The following is a 14,279-nucleotide window of genomic DNA, read 5'->3' on the forward strand; positions in this document are numbered from 1 at the left end:
GACATAGAACTTGACAGCATAATGCCAACAGATCTGTACATCACACATGAGCAGTCGCCCACGTTAGTGCAGGAGGAGCATGTGTGTTTATGCGTATGTGCCCTGATTCATTGCTACATGAACCAAAAATGGCACTATTTCAAGATAGGTAAGCAACAGAATGAGGAAGATTTGCCTACATTAGCAATGAAAAATATTATGCATCCTACAATCATAGTTAATTTCCTAGCTTTGCTAAGAGTTTTCTCATCAGAAACAAATATAATAATAATAATAATAATAATAATAACAGCAAACACCACTACCATAGCATAGACAAGCAGAGTAGGACAGACAAGCAGACATATTTTAAATTGGAATGTTGCTTCCAGCACAAATGTTTCCAAAGATTTCATCCCATTGCATCTAGACTTTTTCTTCATGTTCAAAACTCTTAACACTTTATATACTTCCAGTTATAGGGATGTTTCAATTAGAGACCTTTGCTCTTAAAGCAGCAAAGATGCAAACAATAACACCACGACTTTCTCAAAGGACTATCAAGATCTTTTAAAATGTAGTTCAAGAACATTACAAATAAGGTTATTACCAAAGGAGCCATATCCAACGCAATTATTCCCAAGGTACGTAAAAAACTGGCTTTTGTTTTTTAGATGAGACACAGAAAAATCATCAGACTCAAATCCAAGGGTACAATCTCTGGGAAACAGTGTTCAAGGTCTCTTGTCAAAGTCCTCTCTTGCCAATTCAAAAGATCAGAAAATACTGTTATGTCCCACTCCATGATTCTAAAAAATTGAGAGTTAAGGCTGTGAAAAACGTTTTAAAGGTGGCCTCTTTCCAAATTGGAAACTGTAAAACCTGGACAGCATTTTTAGAATCAAAGGGTAAGTCACCAGTTACCACCTCAAGACACCCCACCACATCACTTCCCAACTTCTTGCCTCTTGTTAGAGAATTTAAAAAAAAATTTCTCCTAAATCCATTTATTACATCAATATTTCCCCCTCTAAACATCTAGTACAAGACTGCCTTAGACATCACCAAAATTTCATCATGCTCTTCCCACAAACTTCTACCCCCACCCTAAACAAAACCAAATGCACTCTTGCTGGCAAGAGAGAAATTTTGACTAAAATTCACTAAAGGAATTTAAACGTAGTTTTCGAGAAAAATGCATTGACAAGCCACCAAAGAGAAGTCACTGTTAAGGAACGCAGAGCTTGCTCTACCAACGTCACATAGATGGAGAATGCACACAGGCATGCACACTTAAATAGAAAACATTTCTTTATCAAGAATTTCAGTCAAGCAATTATTTATAAGGCATAGTTAAAAGACAAGACATGACAAAAGATTTAGGGAGAGATAATATACCAACGTCATACATATCACAGCGAGGCCATGTTGAAGCTCAAAACGTTTCCCCCCTGAGTAAAGCTTGTTCTTTCTCTCCCTCTCTTTTCTGGTCTCGGTCTCTCGACCCCCCCCCTCCCGCCCCGCGATGGCTCTCGGGATGAAATCAAAGCGAGAGTTCGCGACAGCTCAGGTGGCTGTACTCCATTCAACGCGTTCCCAGGAAAAACATGAGTATGACATTGACAAGCAGGAGGACTACAATCACGGCAAAAACGACTACAGTTTGCACATCCAGGGTCATAGTGCAATGGAGAACACTGTAGTGTTCCAGGTGGGGGGCCGGCAAATTGGGAGATGTCAGTCTCTGTTCTGTCAGACTGTCCATACAGCCACCATGCTAAAAAGAAGAGGAAGTCGGATGGTTAGGGAAGGGCTGGGTTTGGCGCCCGAGTATGTCGGGAAGGGGAGGGAAGGGGGATGGGGACAGGGGCATTTGCTTCCACCCTCCCTCAGGGTGGGCTGATCTTTTATCGCCTAGCTTTGAAATCTTAGCTTGTGCTGAAGACGGCAATCCAGCATTCTTTCTCGGGCGCCACGGAAAAAGCAAAATCCTTGTTTTCAAAGGGTAAGGCGGGAGGAACCTATCAGAGGTTCTCCGGCGCCAGCTAAGTCTGTCTGTCCGGGCGTACGTCCGCCTGTCTGGCTACCGGTCAGTCTCAGTCTCCTCTATTCTCTCTAGTTCCCTCGCTTTCCTACGCTGCTCTCTTCGCTGGGGTCCAGGCTGCCAGACACGCTTTCCAGCCCTTCCTTGCAGGTCTTCTCCCGGTCCTCTCCCCACCCCCACCTCAACCCGGAGGCTGTCGTTTTATTCTGAGCGAGACTGTGGGCGCCTGCGTAAAGTGCTGCCAAAAATCACTGACAGACCCACTGACCAATAGCAGCTGCAGCAGGGGCGCGTTCTCCGCTAAGGGTGGGCCTTGAGCTGGCGTGCTAACCCTGATAGCCAATCCGAGGGCCCAACGCTTCGGGAGCTGGCTTGCTCCATTCCAACGTAAAGAGTGGGAGCCGCCAGTAGCTAGGTTTTGGCATGGGGGAGGGGACCTAGTGGGGGTGGGTTGAAGAGGATGTAGGCTGATTGCAGGAAGAAGGAAGAATTTGAGAGCAAGAGGGAGCCTACCTAAAGGAGAGTGAAAAAAGCTGGCCTGGCAGAGGAGATGAAAGAAGGTCCGAGGAGACCAGGGAAAAGTGAAAGATGGGAAGGAGGAAGAACTGGGGGATTGATGAAGGAAATGGAGAGATGGGAAAACACGATGGGTAGGTAGAGCAAAGGCCAGTACCTTGATAATCACTTTGGAGCCTGGGTCAAGGAGAAAACAATGATGCCTCTGGCCACTGCCCAAATATATACACGAAATTCGCAGTTAGCTATGAAAAAAGTCACAAACTGGTGCTGTGGACAGTACCACAGGGTTACACTACAAAATATCTGAAATTCAATTCTTTCGAAAAGTTCAATTAAATTTGACTTTTTCTAATATGGCTGACTTGTCCCAATCCTAGATCCTTTTCTAGTTGGCTTCTTCACATCATGAGAGTTGACGTGCACACTTTCAACATAGTGGAACATAATGGGTATTAAGAAAGGAAGCCAGCTAGAGTTAAATATTCAGCATGGGTAAACATCTTTTGAAATTTAATTTTTTAAGTGGTACATGTTTGCAATTCATGCAGTTTATAATTATTTTGGGGAGAGGTTACATGTATACATGCTACGACTTTTTTTTTTAATCACCTTTCTTTTCCCTCCCCCTCTGCCCCCTCTTGCAGTTAGTTCCCCAATGACATTTTTCATTCTTGCTGATGTTATTGATCTTAGCTCTTGTTATATAATGTTTATGTTAATTGAGGTTATTAGGTTCCTATGCATGGTACATTGTTATTCTACTTACTTCACCATCCTCTCCTCCTTAACCCTCATACTTTTTCCCTTATACCATTTCCCTATTGCAAAAGATCCATCTCTTAGTCCCTTTCCATCCATCCTTCATTATTCTCTTTCTGTGCACTTTGCCTCACTCAAATGAGAGATACCACTACAGCATTTAAGGGTGTGGGTCCGGTTTATTTTACTTAATATTATATTTTCCAGGTATATCCATTTTCCTACAGATGTCTCAAATCTGTCATATAATAGCAGAGTGTTATTTCACTATATATAACTTCCACATTTTCTTTATCCAATCATCTGTTGATGGAAATATTGGCTGTTTTAAGGATTTAGGTATTATGAGTTGTGCATTGCTATGCCTCTTACTTTGCTCTCATTGTTCAAAATCACTTTTGTTATCCTGGGTCTGTTCTGGTTCCAAATGAATTTTAAGATTTATTTTTCAAGATGTATAAAGTTTACAGTTGATGTTTTGGTTGGGATTGCACTGAATCTGTACACAAGTTTTTGGAGTACGGCCGTTTTGACAATATTGATTGTGCCTATCCAGGAAGAGAGGACATCAATACCTTTTCTGATGTCTATTTCACCTCCTTTTTCAAAGTACTGTAGTTTTCTTTGTAGAAGTCCTTCACTTACTTTGTTAGGTTAAGTCCTATGTATTTCATTTTTCTTAAAGCTACTGTGAACAATATTTATTTTCCTAATTTCCTTCTCATCGCATTTGTGGTTGGTATATACAAATACTAATTATGTTTATTCGTTGATCCTATATACATTACTATGTATATCCTATATACATTACTGAACTTGGTTATTAATTTTGAGAGTTTCTAGTGGAGCTCCTTGTGTCTTCGCTTTAGAGTATCATGTCATCTGCAAATGACAATTTGAGATCTTCTTTATGTAACACTTTTATTTTCTTTCTTTTGCCTAATTGCTCTGACTAATGTTTGAAGTGCTATGCAAAATAGAAGAGATGTTAGTGGACATCTTTGTCTTGTTCCTGATTTTAGGGATAATGTTTTTAGTTTTCCCCCATTTCATATGGTGCTGGCTATTGACTTGTCATACATAGCTTTTATCAAATTCAGGTATAGGGCTTGAATACATGTTTTCTTCAGTTTTTATCATCATGGGGTGTTAGATTCAGCATGGGTAAAGTTCTAAACAAATTATAATCTTTGTCCAGCTTGATCCAGTGTCTAGAACATCCAATGATGGTACAATAAGCTAAATTAGAAGTATTTTTGTTTGTTTGGTTTGTTTTGTTTTTTGCAGAACCAGGGATTGAACTCAGGCCCTTGAGCTTGCCATGCAAGCACTTATGCTACTGAACCATCTTCCCAGACCTCTAGAAGCCACAAGATTTTAGCTTTACTTCCATTCTGACATCAAACTTACTGCTTAACTTTGGGATAACTCATGCTCTGGCCCTCCAACACCCAGCAGTCACATGAAGAACCAACATGATCATTCAGTGAAATTTCAAAATTCTCACCTCAAAACACTACGTAGAATTTCTGCAGCTTCTTAGGCCCTATGCAGAAGTTTCTCAGAGCATTTCTTCCTCTTAACCATTTTAAAAGCACATGAGTGAACAGATAAGTAATGGTGGAAAAAGTCAAGAAACTGGGTAAGTGAGGAATAAAACAAATTGAGCTCTGAAACTGCCACGGTACTATGATTCTAAGAAAAAGAATGTTGGCATTCTATTGTCTAGAAATCCTTGAGGGTCAGGTAAAACATTCCCCATCTTAAATAGATTGTCTGCAAGTTTAACAAAATAACCTCTGGCACTCCAAGATATAAAACATTCCAACTAAGTCCACACTTTACAAATTTTGGTCCATAATGTAACCAATACTTCAATAAGGAACTTTAAACAGGCTTTACACACTGTAAAGATAAGCAACTTTTCCAAATCTCCTTCAGTGACACCTTTAATTAACATTCCTGTAGTCTTCAGCCCAAAAGGAAAAAAAAATACTCAGATTCTTGCCCCAGGAAGCCAGGGCCCAGTTTCTTATCCACAAGAAAGAGGGGAATGAGCTGAAGATGTCTGGAAGCTATAAAACAAGTGGGGAGATGTGCATTTTCTCTATTTCCATCCCTTTTCCTCTGTTCTTTATTATAAAAGACCCTTACACACCTGTACCTGACGAGGTGGTAAATCAAGGAAGATAGGCCACTCTGTCTCCTTGGAGATAGTTTCAAATAAATTTATTTTCATTTTTACTAAAATAAATGGCCTCCTTTGATTTGGTCAGTGTCAGCACACATGAATAGATAGATCTGAGTGGCTATTAACAATAGCATCACTTTTGAATCATTCTTGCCAAAACAACAGAAATCCTTGAATTAGGTCAAGATTCTACATCCAACTATCAATTTACAGAATGCATAGAAGGAAAAAAAAGTTAAACTGCAGTGCAGAGATTCATAGTATGAAAACCTACACTCTGAAAGCCACAAAACAAATAATCTAGCCCTTTACAAAACATGAGAATTAAACAAAGATTAATGGACTGGATTGGAACTTGAGCATACACAGATGCACATTTGTAGCATTTATGAAAAAACTGGAAATTTGAACATAAATAATCTATAATATTAAGGAGTTACTATTCATTTGATGTGATAATAATGTTGTTGATAAATTTAATAGTGAGCAATGAATTTGTTTTCTTAAATATGACATAAAAGCACAAACAACCAAAGGAAAAAATAAATCACACTTCATCAAAATTAAAAATACTTTTGTGCTTTAAAGGACACCATCCAGTCAGGGAGATAGCTCAGTAGAGCTATTATTCAATCACCTGCCTGGCAAGCACAAGGTCCTGAGTTCAATCCCTGGTACTGCAAAAAACAAAACAAAACAAATAAAGGACACCATCATGAGTATGAAATATAACTAATCCAAAGAATGGTAGAAAATATTTATAAATAATATATATGACACTTATATTTAAATATATAAGAAGGTTTTAAGGGGGCCGGGGAGATGGCTCAGTGCAATAAGCGCTTCCCTAGCAAGCACAAGGGCCTGAGTTCAATCCCCAGTTCCACCAAACAAACAAACAAAAAAAGAAGCTTTTAAAGCTCATAAAAAGAATTATAACCTAATTAAAAAAACATCAAAGGCTTTCACCATACATTTATCCAAAGCAATGTGCAGTAAAGCATATGAAAAGATATTCAACGTGACTAGCCATGAGAAAAGATTTTTTGAGAAAAATTTGAATCAATTACTGAAAATGGAAATGTAGGATATTCACTACGGAACTGTTTGTAATGTCATCACTTTATACCCACTAGAATGACTACAATCAGAAGACCAGATAATAACAAGTATCACAGAGGCTGTGGAGACATTAAAATCCTCAAATAAGGCAAGGAAGATAGCTCAGTAGAATAAGTGCTTGCCTGGCAAGCACAAGGTCCTCAGTTCAATCCCCAATACCACTAAAAAAAAATAAAAAATAGAATAAAATCCTCAAATAAAACTGGTGAGAATGTAAAATGCTCAAGCTACTTTGGAAAACAGTGTGGCAATTTCTAAAAAGGTTAAACATAGTTACCCTTTCACCCAACAATTGCATTCCTAGGTTTATAACTAAAAATATGCAAGTGCAAATAGGAAACATGTTCACACAAAAATTCTTATACATGTGCATACATATATAAATATATATGTACATACATATACATATATGCATAGATACATATATACATGTATGCATATATAATACATATTCATATCAGTATTATTATTTTATTTTGTTTTGTTTTGCCGAACCAGGGTTTGAACCCAGGCCCTTGCGCTTGCCAGGGAAGTGCTTATTCCATTGAGCTATCTCCCCAGCCCCCATAATATTGGTTTTATTTTTTGTTTGTTTGTCTATTTGTTTGGTGGAACCAGGGATTGAACGAAGGCCCTTGCACTTGCCAGGCAAGCACTTATTCTACTGAGCCATCTCCCTGGCCCTCAGTATTATTCATAGTAGATAAAATATGGAAATAAATGCTCTTCAACAGATGCATGGGGAAAATGTGGTATATACATATACTAGAATTTTTAGAGATGCGAAAAAGAATGAAGTACTGACATACTATAACGTAGTACTCTGAAAATATGTTAAATGAAAGGAAGGTAGATAAAGCTTTTGTACAATTTCCAGTTATATGAAATGTCCACATATTAGTATACTTTTCCATGAGGCATTTATGTTAGTTGGTAGATTGTGATATAAAATGTACTGTTTGGGGCTGGGGAGATGGCTCAGTGGAATAAGTGCTTGCCTGGCAAGCACAAGGTACTGAGTTTAATCCCTGGTACCACCAAAAAAAGAAAAAGAAAAAGAAAAAAATTTAAAAACCAGTAAGAGGACCAGGGAGATGGCTCAGTAGAAAAAGCACTTGCCTGACAAGCACAAGGGCCTGAGTTCAATCCCCGGTTCCGCAAAAAATAAATAAATAAATAAAATTCATGGGGCTAGGGAGATGGCTCAGTGGAATAAACGCTTCCCTGGCAAGCACAAGGGCCTGAGTTCAATCCCCGGTTCTGCCAAAAAAAAAAAAGTAAGAATTTAAAAAAATAAAATACACTCTTTATAGAAGGTAAGGCAGTTTGCAGGCCACTATTTCAGATTATTTTGAAGACAACAGCTACTATGACAGTATCATCATGTAAGCAACTAGCATCTTTATTTTTGCCTTTGAAAGTTCAATCTTACCCTATCCATACTTTCTATGTTATAACCTCAACATAGTACCACCTGGCTCCATTCCCATCATCCCATAGAAACCAGGATCCTCTCATAAATAAAAACAAATTACCAATTTTCATTGCATCTTATAGCCAAGTTTCCATCTTTATCTTTCCTGACTTCTCTGCCATCTGATTCCACTGATGTCTTTGTCTTTCCTGAAATGTTGGGGATGCCATCCACTTGACATGTTTTCACTTCCTGTCTGTGTTCTTCCTTATATTGTTAATATAATAATTTCTCAAGATTATTCTACTTTCAGGCCCCTTCCACCTGTTTTCCTTTTATTCTGTACTTGCCTGGATACAGTCATCTACACCAAGCTTTGAACTATTATCTACATTATGTACTAATGCAACCCCCTTCAACAGAGTTACTGGACAATAGTGAAGAAGAAAACAAACATAAACTCTTGCTTGAAGTTGTGCAGAGAGCCTTTATCTCTGCTATTGACTCCTCTCTTAGACTGGAAAGATGAATCTCCAACTACTTGCTGGATAGCTCCTCCTGAAAAAATCTCACAAATATCTCAAATCAAATAAATTCATAATTAAAGTCATCTTCCTTCTCACACCCCTGACAGTTTTCTTCTTCCTCTGAGTTTTTTTTTTTTTTGTTTATTCATTTGGTTTGTTTTGTTTACCTTGGAATGGAAGTTACAGACTGAACTAGTCAGAAGATATCCATAACCCCTGCCTCTTTTTCATTTCCCCAAAAACCAACCAGTATTATTGATTCTCTTCTTCCTTAATCTCTTTTGCATTTTTTTCTTTTCTCTCTCTCCCCATTGCCAGTACCTATAACCAGTTCTTTATCATCTTTGATTTTTTTTCTTTTTTTTTGTATTTTTTTAGGGAAAGGACTAAAGGGTGTTCAGGGTCTCACTACTTAGATTGGACTCATAGTGATCCACCTGTTTACAGCTTCCGAAGAGCTAAGATTACAGGCATGCACCACCATGCTCAGTCTCAATTGCCATCTCAGTGTGCCCCAGAGGTGGGGCCAGCATGGCAGGCCTAGGGATCGAACACCAGCCCCCTGCACCTGCTCGCAGGTGCTTTAATCCACTGAGTTATTAGGCCAACCCATCATCTTTGATTAACATTTGTTATTTGGAATTTTTGTGCTGCTCCCAACTGCTAATTCAACCCCTGTTTTCCTATCCAGATTATCTCTTTCAAAGGCAGTCCTGCTCTTGTTCATCTTGTGTTAAATAGTATGGATTGTTAAAGATCTGTATCACTCATTTTCTACTGCCTACAATAACAATTTTATATCTCCTAGACTTCTTAGCAGACACTGTTCTAGATGCAATTAAGTTTTGCAATAACCTGCACATGCCCAATATTTGCAAAAGGTGATTAGGCAAAAGCCATGTTTTGCTGCTTCTCTTAGGCAGCAAAATGGTGGAGGCACTAGAATTTTTTATGGCTGTTGGTTGTACTACCACAAATCCTAATGCCTGGTTACTAGCTCTGAGTAATTTTAGTTACATAATGGATTTATTTATTTATTTATTTATTTATGTCCTGAAATTTTGGCAGATATGATGATACTCCTGCCAATTTTTAGGGTAGTGGCAGGTTCTTGATTTCTAGATCACAAATCAGGTAGCGTGCTCTCAGAGTCCATGATGCTTCGCCTACTCTTGTGGAACAAATTTTCTAGGCTGCTGTCATTCCGGAACATGGTGCTCTGGAGCTCTCTTCTCAAAACAGTCTTTCACCTTTGCAACCTTGAAGCTGCAAAAGCTGGAGTCCTATTGGCTCTTATGATGACCTCATGCCATCTTTTCCATTGTTGTGCTTCTTCTGAGCAAGAAGTTTTCCTCTTCTCTATCTTTGTAGTTCACAGTTTATTGGAGCTTCCTTTCTGGCCAAACTCAGAATGTTTTACATTATTCTTCTAGGCTCTTTTTCTTCATTCTCAACATAGGTCTGGCTAAAAGCACCCAACAGAAGCCATGACATCACCTCAACATTAGACTGCCTTGCAATTTCTTTCATCAGATTAATTACTCTATTGCTTTTAATCTCAGGAAAATTCTTTGGAGCAGAGTAAAATGTGAACAAACTTTCTGCCAAGCATAAACACATGGTCTGGAGTCCCAACAGTCATTTCAATCATTATTCTTAACTGAAACCCCCGACCCTGGTCTCTACTGCCTGCTTTTCTACCAGCATTCTGATATTCTGAGCTCTGAACAGATCTTCCCATTAAGTTCAGTATACATCATCCCAGGGTTGCTTCTTCAACCCATATCTCCAAACTCTTCCTGTAAGCCAGTTCCAAAAGCTCTTGAACCATATGGTCAAGTAATGGAGACCACTATGATGTGGCTCCAAGAAAGATTGAATATTATCTAATTGGGTTTCCTTATTTACTTGTGTGTCTGTCAAAAGCCTTGTCTAGAGATGGGCAGTGGATTCATAGTAAGTGAGCCTCTGTGAGTCACTGGTCTCAGCTGAGGCTTTCACTGGCCTATTAATCCATGATGCCTCATAAGGCCACAGCTAAGGTTACCTAGCTCTGACCTCAATTAACTGAAAGCACACTGGCCTGAAGGCTCCACACTCCAACAATAAATGTCAACCTGGAGACAAGATAGTCTCTTAATTAGCATACTTTACCACCTGAGGAAGCCTTTGAACTCTCTCCCAAGGTCCCACTCAGATTCCTGTGTTTTCTTCAGTATCCTTCTCCTTTGTTTGAAAACAAAATTAATACAGGCCACCCAGAGAAATTCTCATCTTAGCCTCTAGAAAATCTCAAATTTTGTTTTGAGCCTCCTGGATTCCTAAAATCACACCACCTTACTCTTTTATCTAAGTATTCACTGTGCACTCATTTGGGAGATTGCAGGTCTGATTGGTCTACAGTAACAAGGGGATATATTAATGTGATAGATGTGGTCACAACAACTACTGTCCTTCTCTGGTGCTAAAATCTGAGACAAAATACCCAACATTCACAAGGAGGAAAGGTTTATTTTGGCTCACAGTTTATAAAGGCTTCAGTCCATAGCCATGTAGCTGCAAGGCAGGATGGCTTGGCAGAGAGGCATCAAAGGAGAAACAGTTCATAGTATGGCAGATAGAAGGCAACAACAGCAGCAGCAATCAACTGACCTTACTTCTCTCTATTTATAGTCCAACTGGGCTATATAAGCCTATAGATTGATGTCATCCACACCCAGGGTGGGGTTTCCATTATCCATACCATCAATTCCAGTACCATGCTACTACTTGTCATGACATACCAATTACTGCCATACTGTCTCTCAAGTAAAAGTTTGTTTTTCAAAAAAGGGAGCTAATAAATGAAAACAAGAGACAGGAAGAAAAATGTCACAGGACTGTCCTTCTACAATGCTGTATATGGTTAGATTTCTAAACTTCTGTGTAAAAATATGTAATTGTTTATTCCTATTTTCTTTAAAATTTTTATTTTTTAAAATTTTTTCTTCATATTCTGTAGGGACTTAAAGGTCAACATATCAATAATTGATGGAAAATACCTGTTCCATGTTATGCCTAAAATGTTTGATATTCAGCCAGATAGTGAGATTAAGCTCAACTGCCTATATTCTAGGATAATAGCAATAAGCTTCTCTTCAAAAAGGTTTATAACCTAAGTTTACAGAACAAAAATTAGAGAAAAAGAAGTGCTGCAAGGACAGCCAACATTTTGGCCCTAGCCTTTCAAAGTCAGTGAAGACTCAGGACATAGGAAAACCTGTACTGTAACATTATGTAACTCAGTTGTATCCCAAATTTTCTTATCAAAGAGATTAGGGAGCCACAGAGGAAAGTGAGCAATGATGTAGAGTGTGCCTAAGGAGAGTCACACGGAGAGGAAACATTTTCTCAGGCTTTCACAGAGAGCAAATTTGTCAAGCAGTGGCCCTGACTCATCCATATGGCTGACACTGACAAAGGATCTACAAAGTGTGGTATAGAGTTTCAGGATAAATCCTGAGGGGATTTGACTGACTTTATCAGATACAAAAGTTACATTTCTTGTTATATAGGTGTTGCTTTATCTTGATCTTAACTATCCAGAAGAAAAATATAAAAACAAAGTATAAAGAGTAGAGGCTGGGGAGATGGCTCAGTAGAATAATCACTTCCCTGGCAGGTGCAAGGGCCTGAGTTCAATCCCCAGTTCTGCCAACAAAACAAAACAAAACCAAAAAAGTAAAGCCATATTAATATGCTGAGCTATAAAATGCTCAAGTCAACAACTTCTGATATTTCCAGTCTTAGGGAAAACCCACTAGTAACAATCATTTTGTATCTGTGTATTCAAAATAGTTATGATAGATATACAGCTACCTTCTGTTTATTCAAAGAATAGGAAGATTTCTTCTAATAGTGTTTGTGGACAAGATATCATGTCTTGTACAATGAATAACCACTAAGACAATAATACACAATGTATTAAGTATTGAAACTGTCTTACTAGTTGGTTTTGAAACTGTCTCACTGCTATTTGTTTCTCAATAAAATTATTTTTAAAAATTCCACTATCATAACTTTAATCCCAAAATCATACTTTTAATCCACATTTATACAAGCTAATCTAGTCACCTTCGAAACTCCCCACCTATGCCTGCATGAGGCTTTGGAAAATATCTAGACACAAGCTATAAATAGCTTTCAATGATTCCTCACTACGCTTAAGACTAATTCTGTAATATGACATTCAATTTCTTGTTCCAGTGGTGTCTTTTGGCCTTTCTAACCTTATGTGTTACCGAAGCTCTGTCTTTCTATATTTTTTGCTGTCCAGAATACACAAAGCCTTGGTAAACTTCTGCGCTCCTTCTGCAGCTCCTTTCTTCAAAGCTTAACTTAGGTGCCATCTTCTCTAGGAGGCTTTCTCTGATGTTCCATTCTTAAAAATACTGTGGAATATAATCCTCTCCAATAAACTGCTCTGTTGTTCTTAACTCTCATTTGACTCTATTGTAGTAATTTCTTAACTGTAGCTTTAGGAAGAGAGATCATGCCTGCTTTCTCTGCCATATCCAGCATATTTAATAGGAGGTTCATAAACAGCTGTTGAATGCATGAATATTTCTTTCACCCACTTGTCTTCACTTAAAGAACCATATCTTCTAACTAGAGAGAGCAATATTGTATGGGAACACAAAGAAAAAATAAACCCTCATGTACCAATTTCTCAGAGAAAGTAAGCAGTCTGTTCAACATCACAAAGCTGAATATTGGCGATACCATTGTATCTTAATCTTCAAAAGTACCTCTGAGAAATTTTGCACTATGAGCATGACAGTTGATCCCAGACCTTTCTATGTGTAGTTAGCTTTCTGAATTGAGTGACCACCGAACTGTGCTCACAATTTCAAAAAAATAGAAATGTCCCATATTTTGAATGGCAATACCCCCCCACCCTAGATCCAGGTCTTCTGCTATAAGTATCAACAAATTAGAGAATCTCTTGATCTAGCACAATCCCAATTCCATTCTTCAATTCCTTCTTCAACACTTTGATTACCTAATCTCAGCTTCAATACCCATAATAATTAGGTTTTGCTTCTCAAGAAAACCCTTTAATCTTTGAAACAATCTCACTGGCCAAAGAGTATTCTTTGAGTCAGATGTAATCATTACTTCTGCTATAGCTGCAAATGTGAAGCTAATTGCTCCATGAGAGGATCTAGAAGATAAATATTTCCAAATTCTCACATTTCTCAAGACTTAAATGCTATCAAATGGATAATGATGACAATTATTTAATGCTAGGACCTGTTCTGAATACTTTAAAAATATTAACTGTTAATATCCACAATATCCCTATTGAGTATATACTACCATTGTCTTTATTTTATAGCAGCGAAATCTGAGGCAGACCAATGTTAAATAACTTGTCCGAGGTCACATGGATATAAGGACTGGACTCTTGATGTAAGCCCAAACACTTTGGCTCTAGAACCTAGTCTTCTGCTCCTAAACACTATGTTATATAAATAATAGTATACAACATATATCTCCTCTTTCAACAATGTTTGATAAGATATTTCCTAAGTTATAAGAGTAAACTGCTTCAGTGTCCTGGCCTGGGCTGCAATGTTCAAACTCCCAGATCTAAGAACCCTAGGACTAAAACATTTTCTTTCTGTCTTAGAAAAAGCAATTTCTTCCTTTCTTTTATTTCATGTTTTAAACAAGACCCAGAAC

The 14,279-nt window shown here is 38.1% G+C and overlaps 1 protein-coding gene across 7 annotated transcripts in view; it reads right to left on the reverse strand.

Moving 5' to 3' along the window:
- The window catches only part of Arhgef9 (Cdc42 guanine nucleotide exchange factor 9), a 265,414-nt gene that overhangs the window by 226,845 nt on the left and 24,290 nt on the right, over positions 1-14,279 (reverse strand). The window contains exon 1 of one of the 7 annotated variants that reach the window (XM_023705026.1): positions 1,389-2,319. The exons of 1 other annotated variant lie outside the window; for it this stretch is intronic. Coding sequence is in view for 3 of the 6 variants with exons in the window: in XM_004644806.2 (XP_004644863.1) it covers positions 1,378-1,386 (9 nt within the window). In the remaining 3 variants the exon portion in view is untranslated. Of the gene's footprint in view, positions 1-1,377; positions 2,320-14,279 lie in introns of those variants that run through there. 5 more of the 7 variants (XM_023705027.1, XM_004644806.2, XM_023705025.1 and 2 more) reach the window with 5 other exon arrangements.

The sequence above is a fragment of the Octodon degus genome, unplaced genomic scaffold (genome assembly GCF_000260255.1).
Source record: "Octodon degus isolate 3935 unplaced genomic scaffold, OctDeg1.0 scaffold00211, whole genome shotgun sequence".
NCBI lineage: Eukaryota > Metazoa > Chordata > Mammalia > Rodentia > Octodontidae > Octodon > Octodon degus.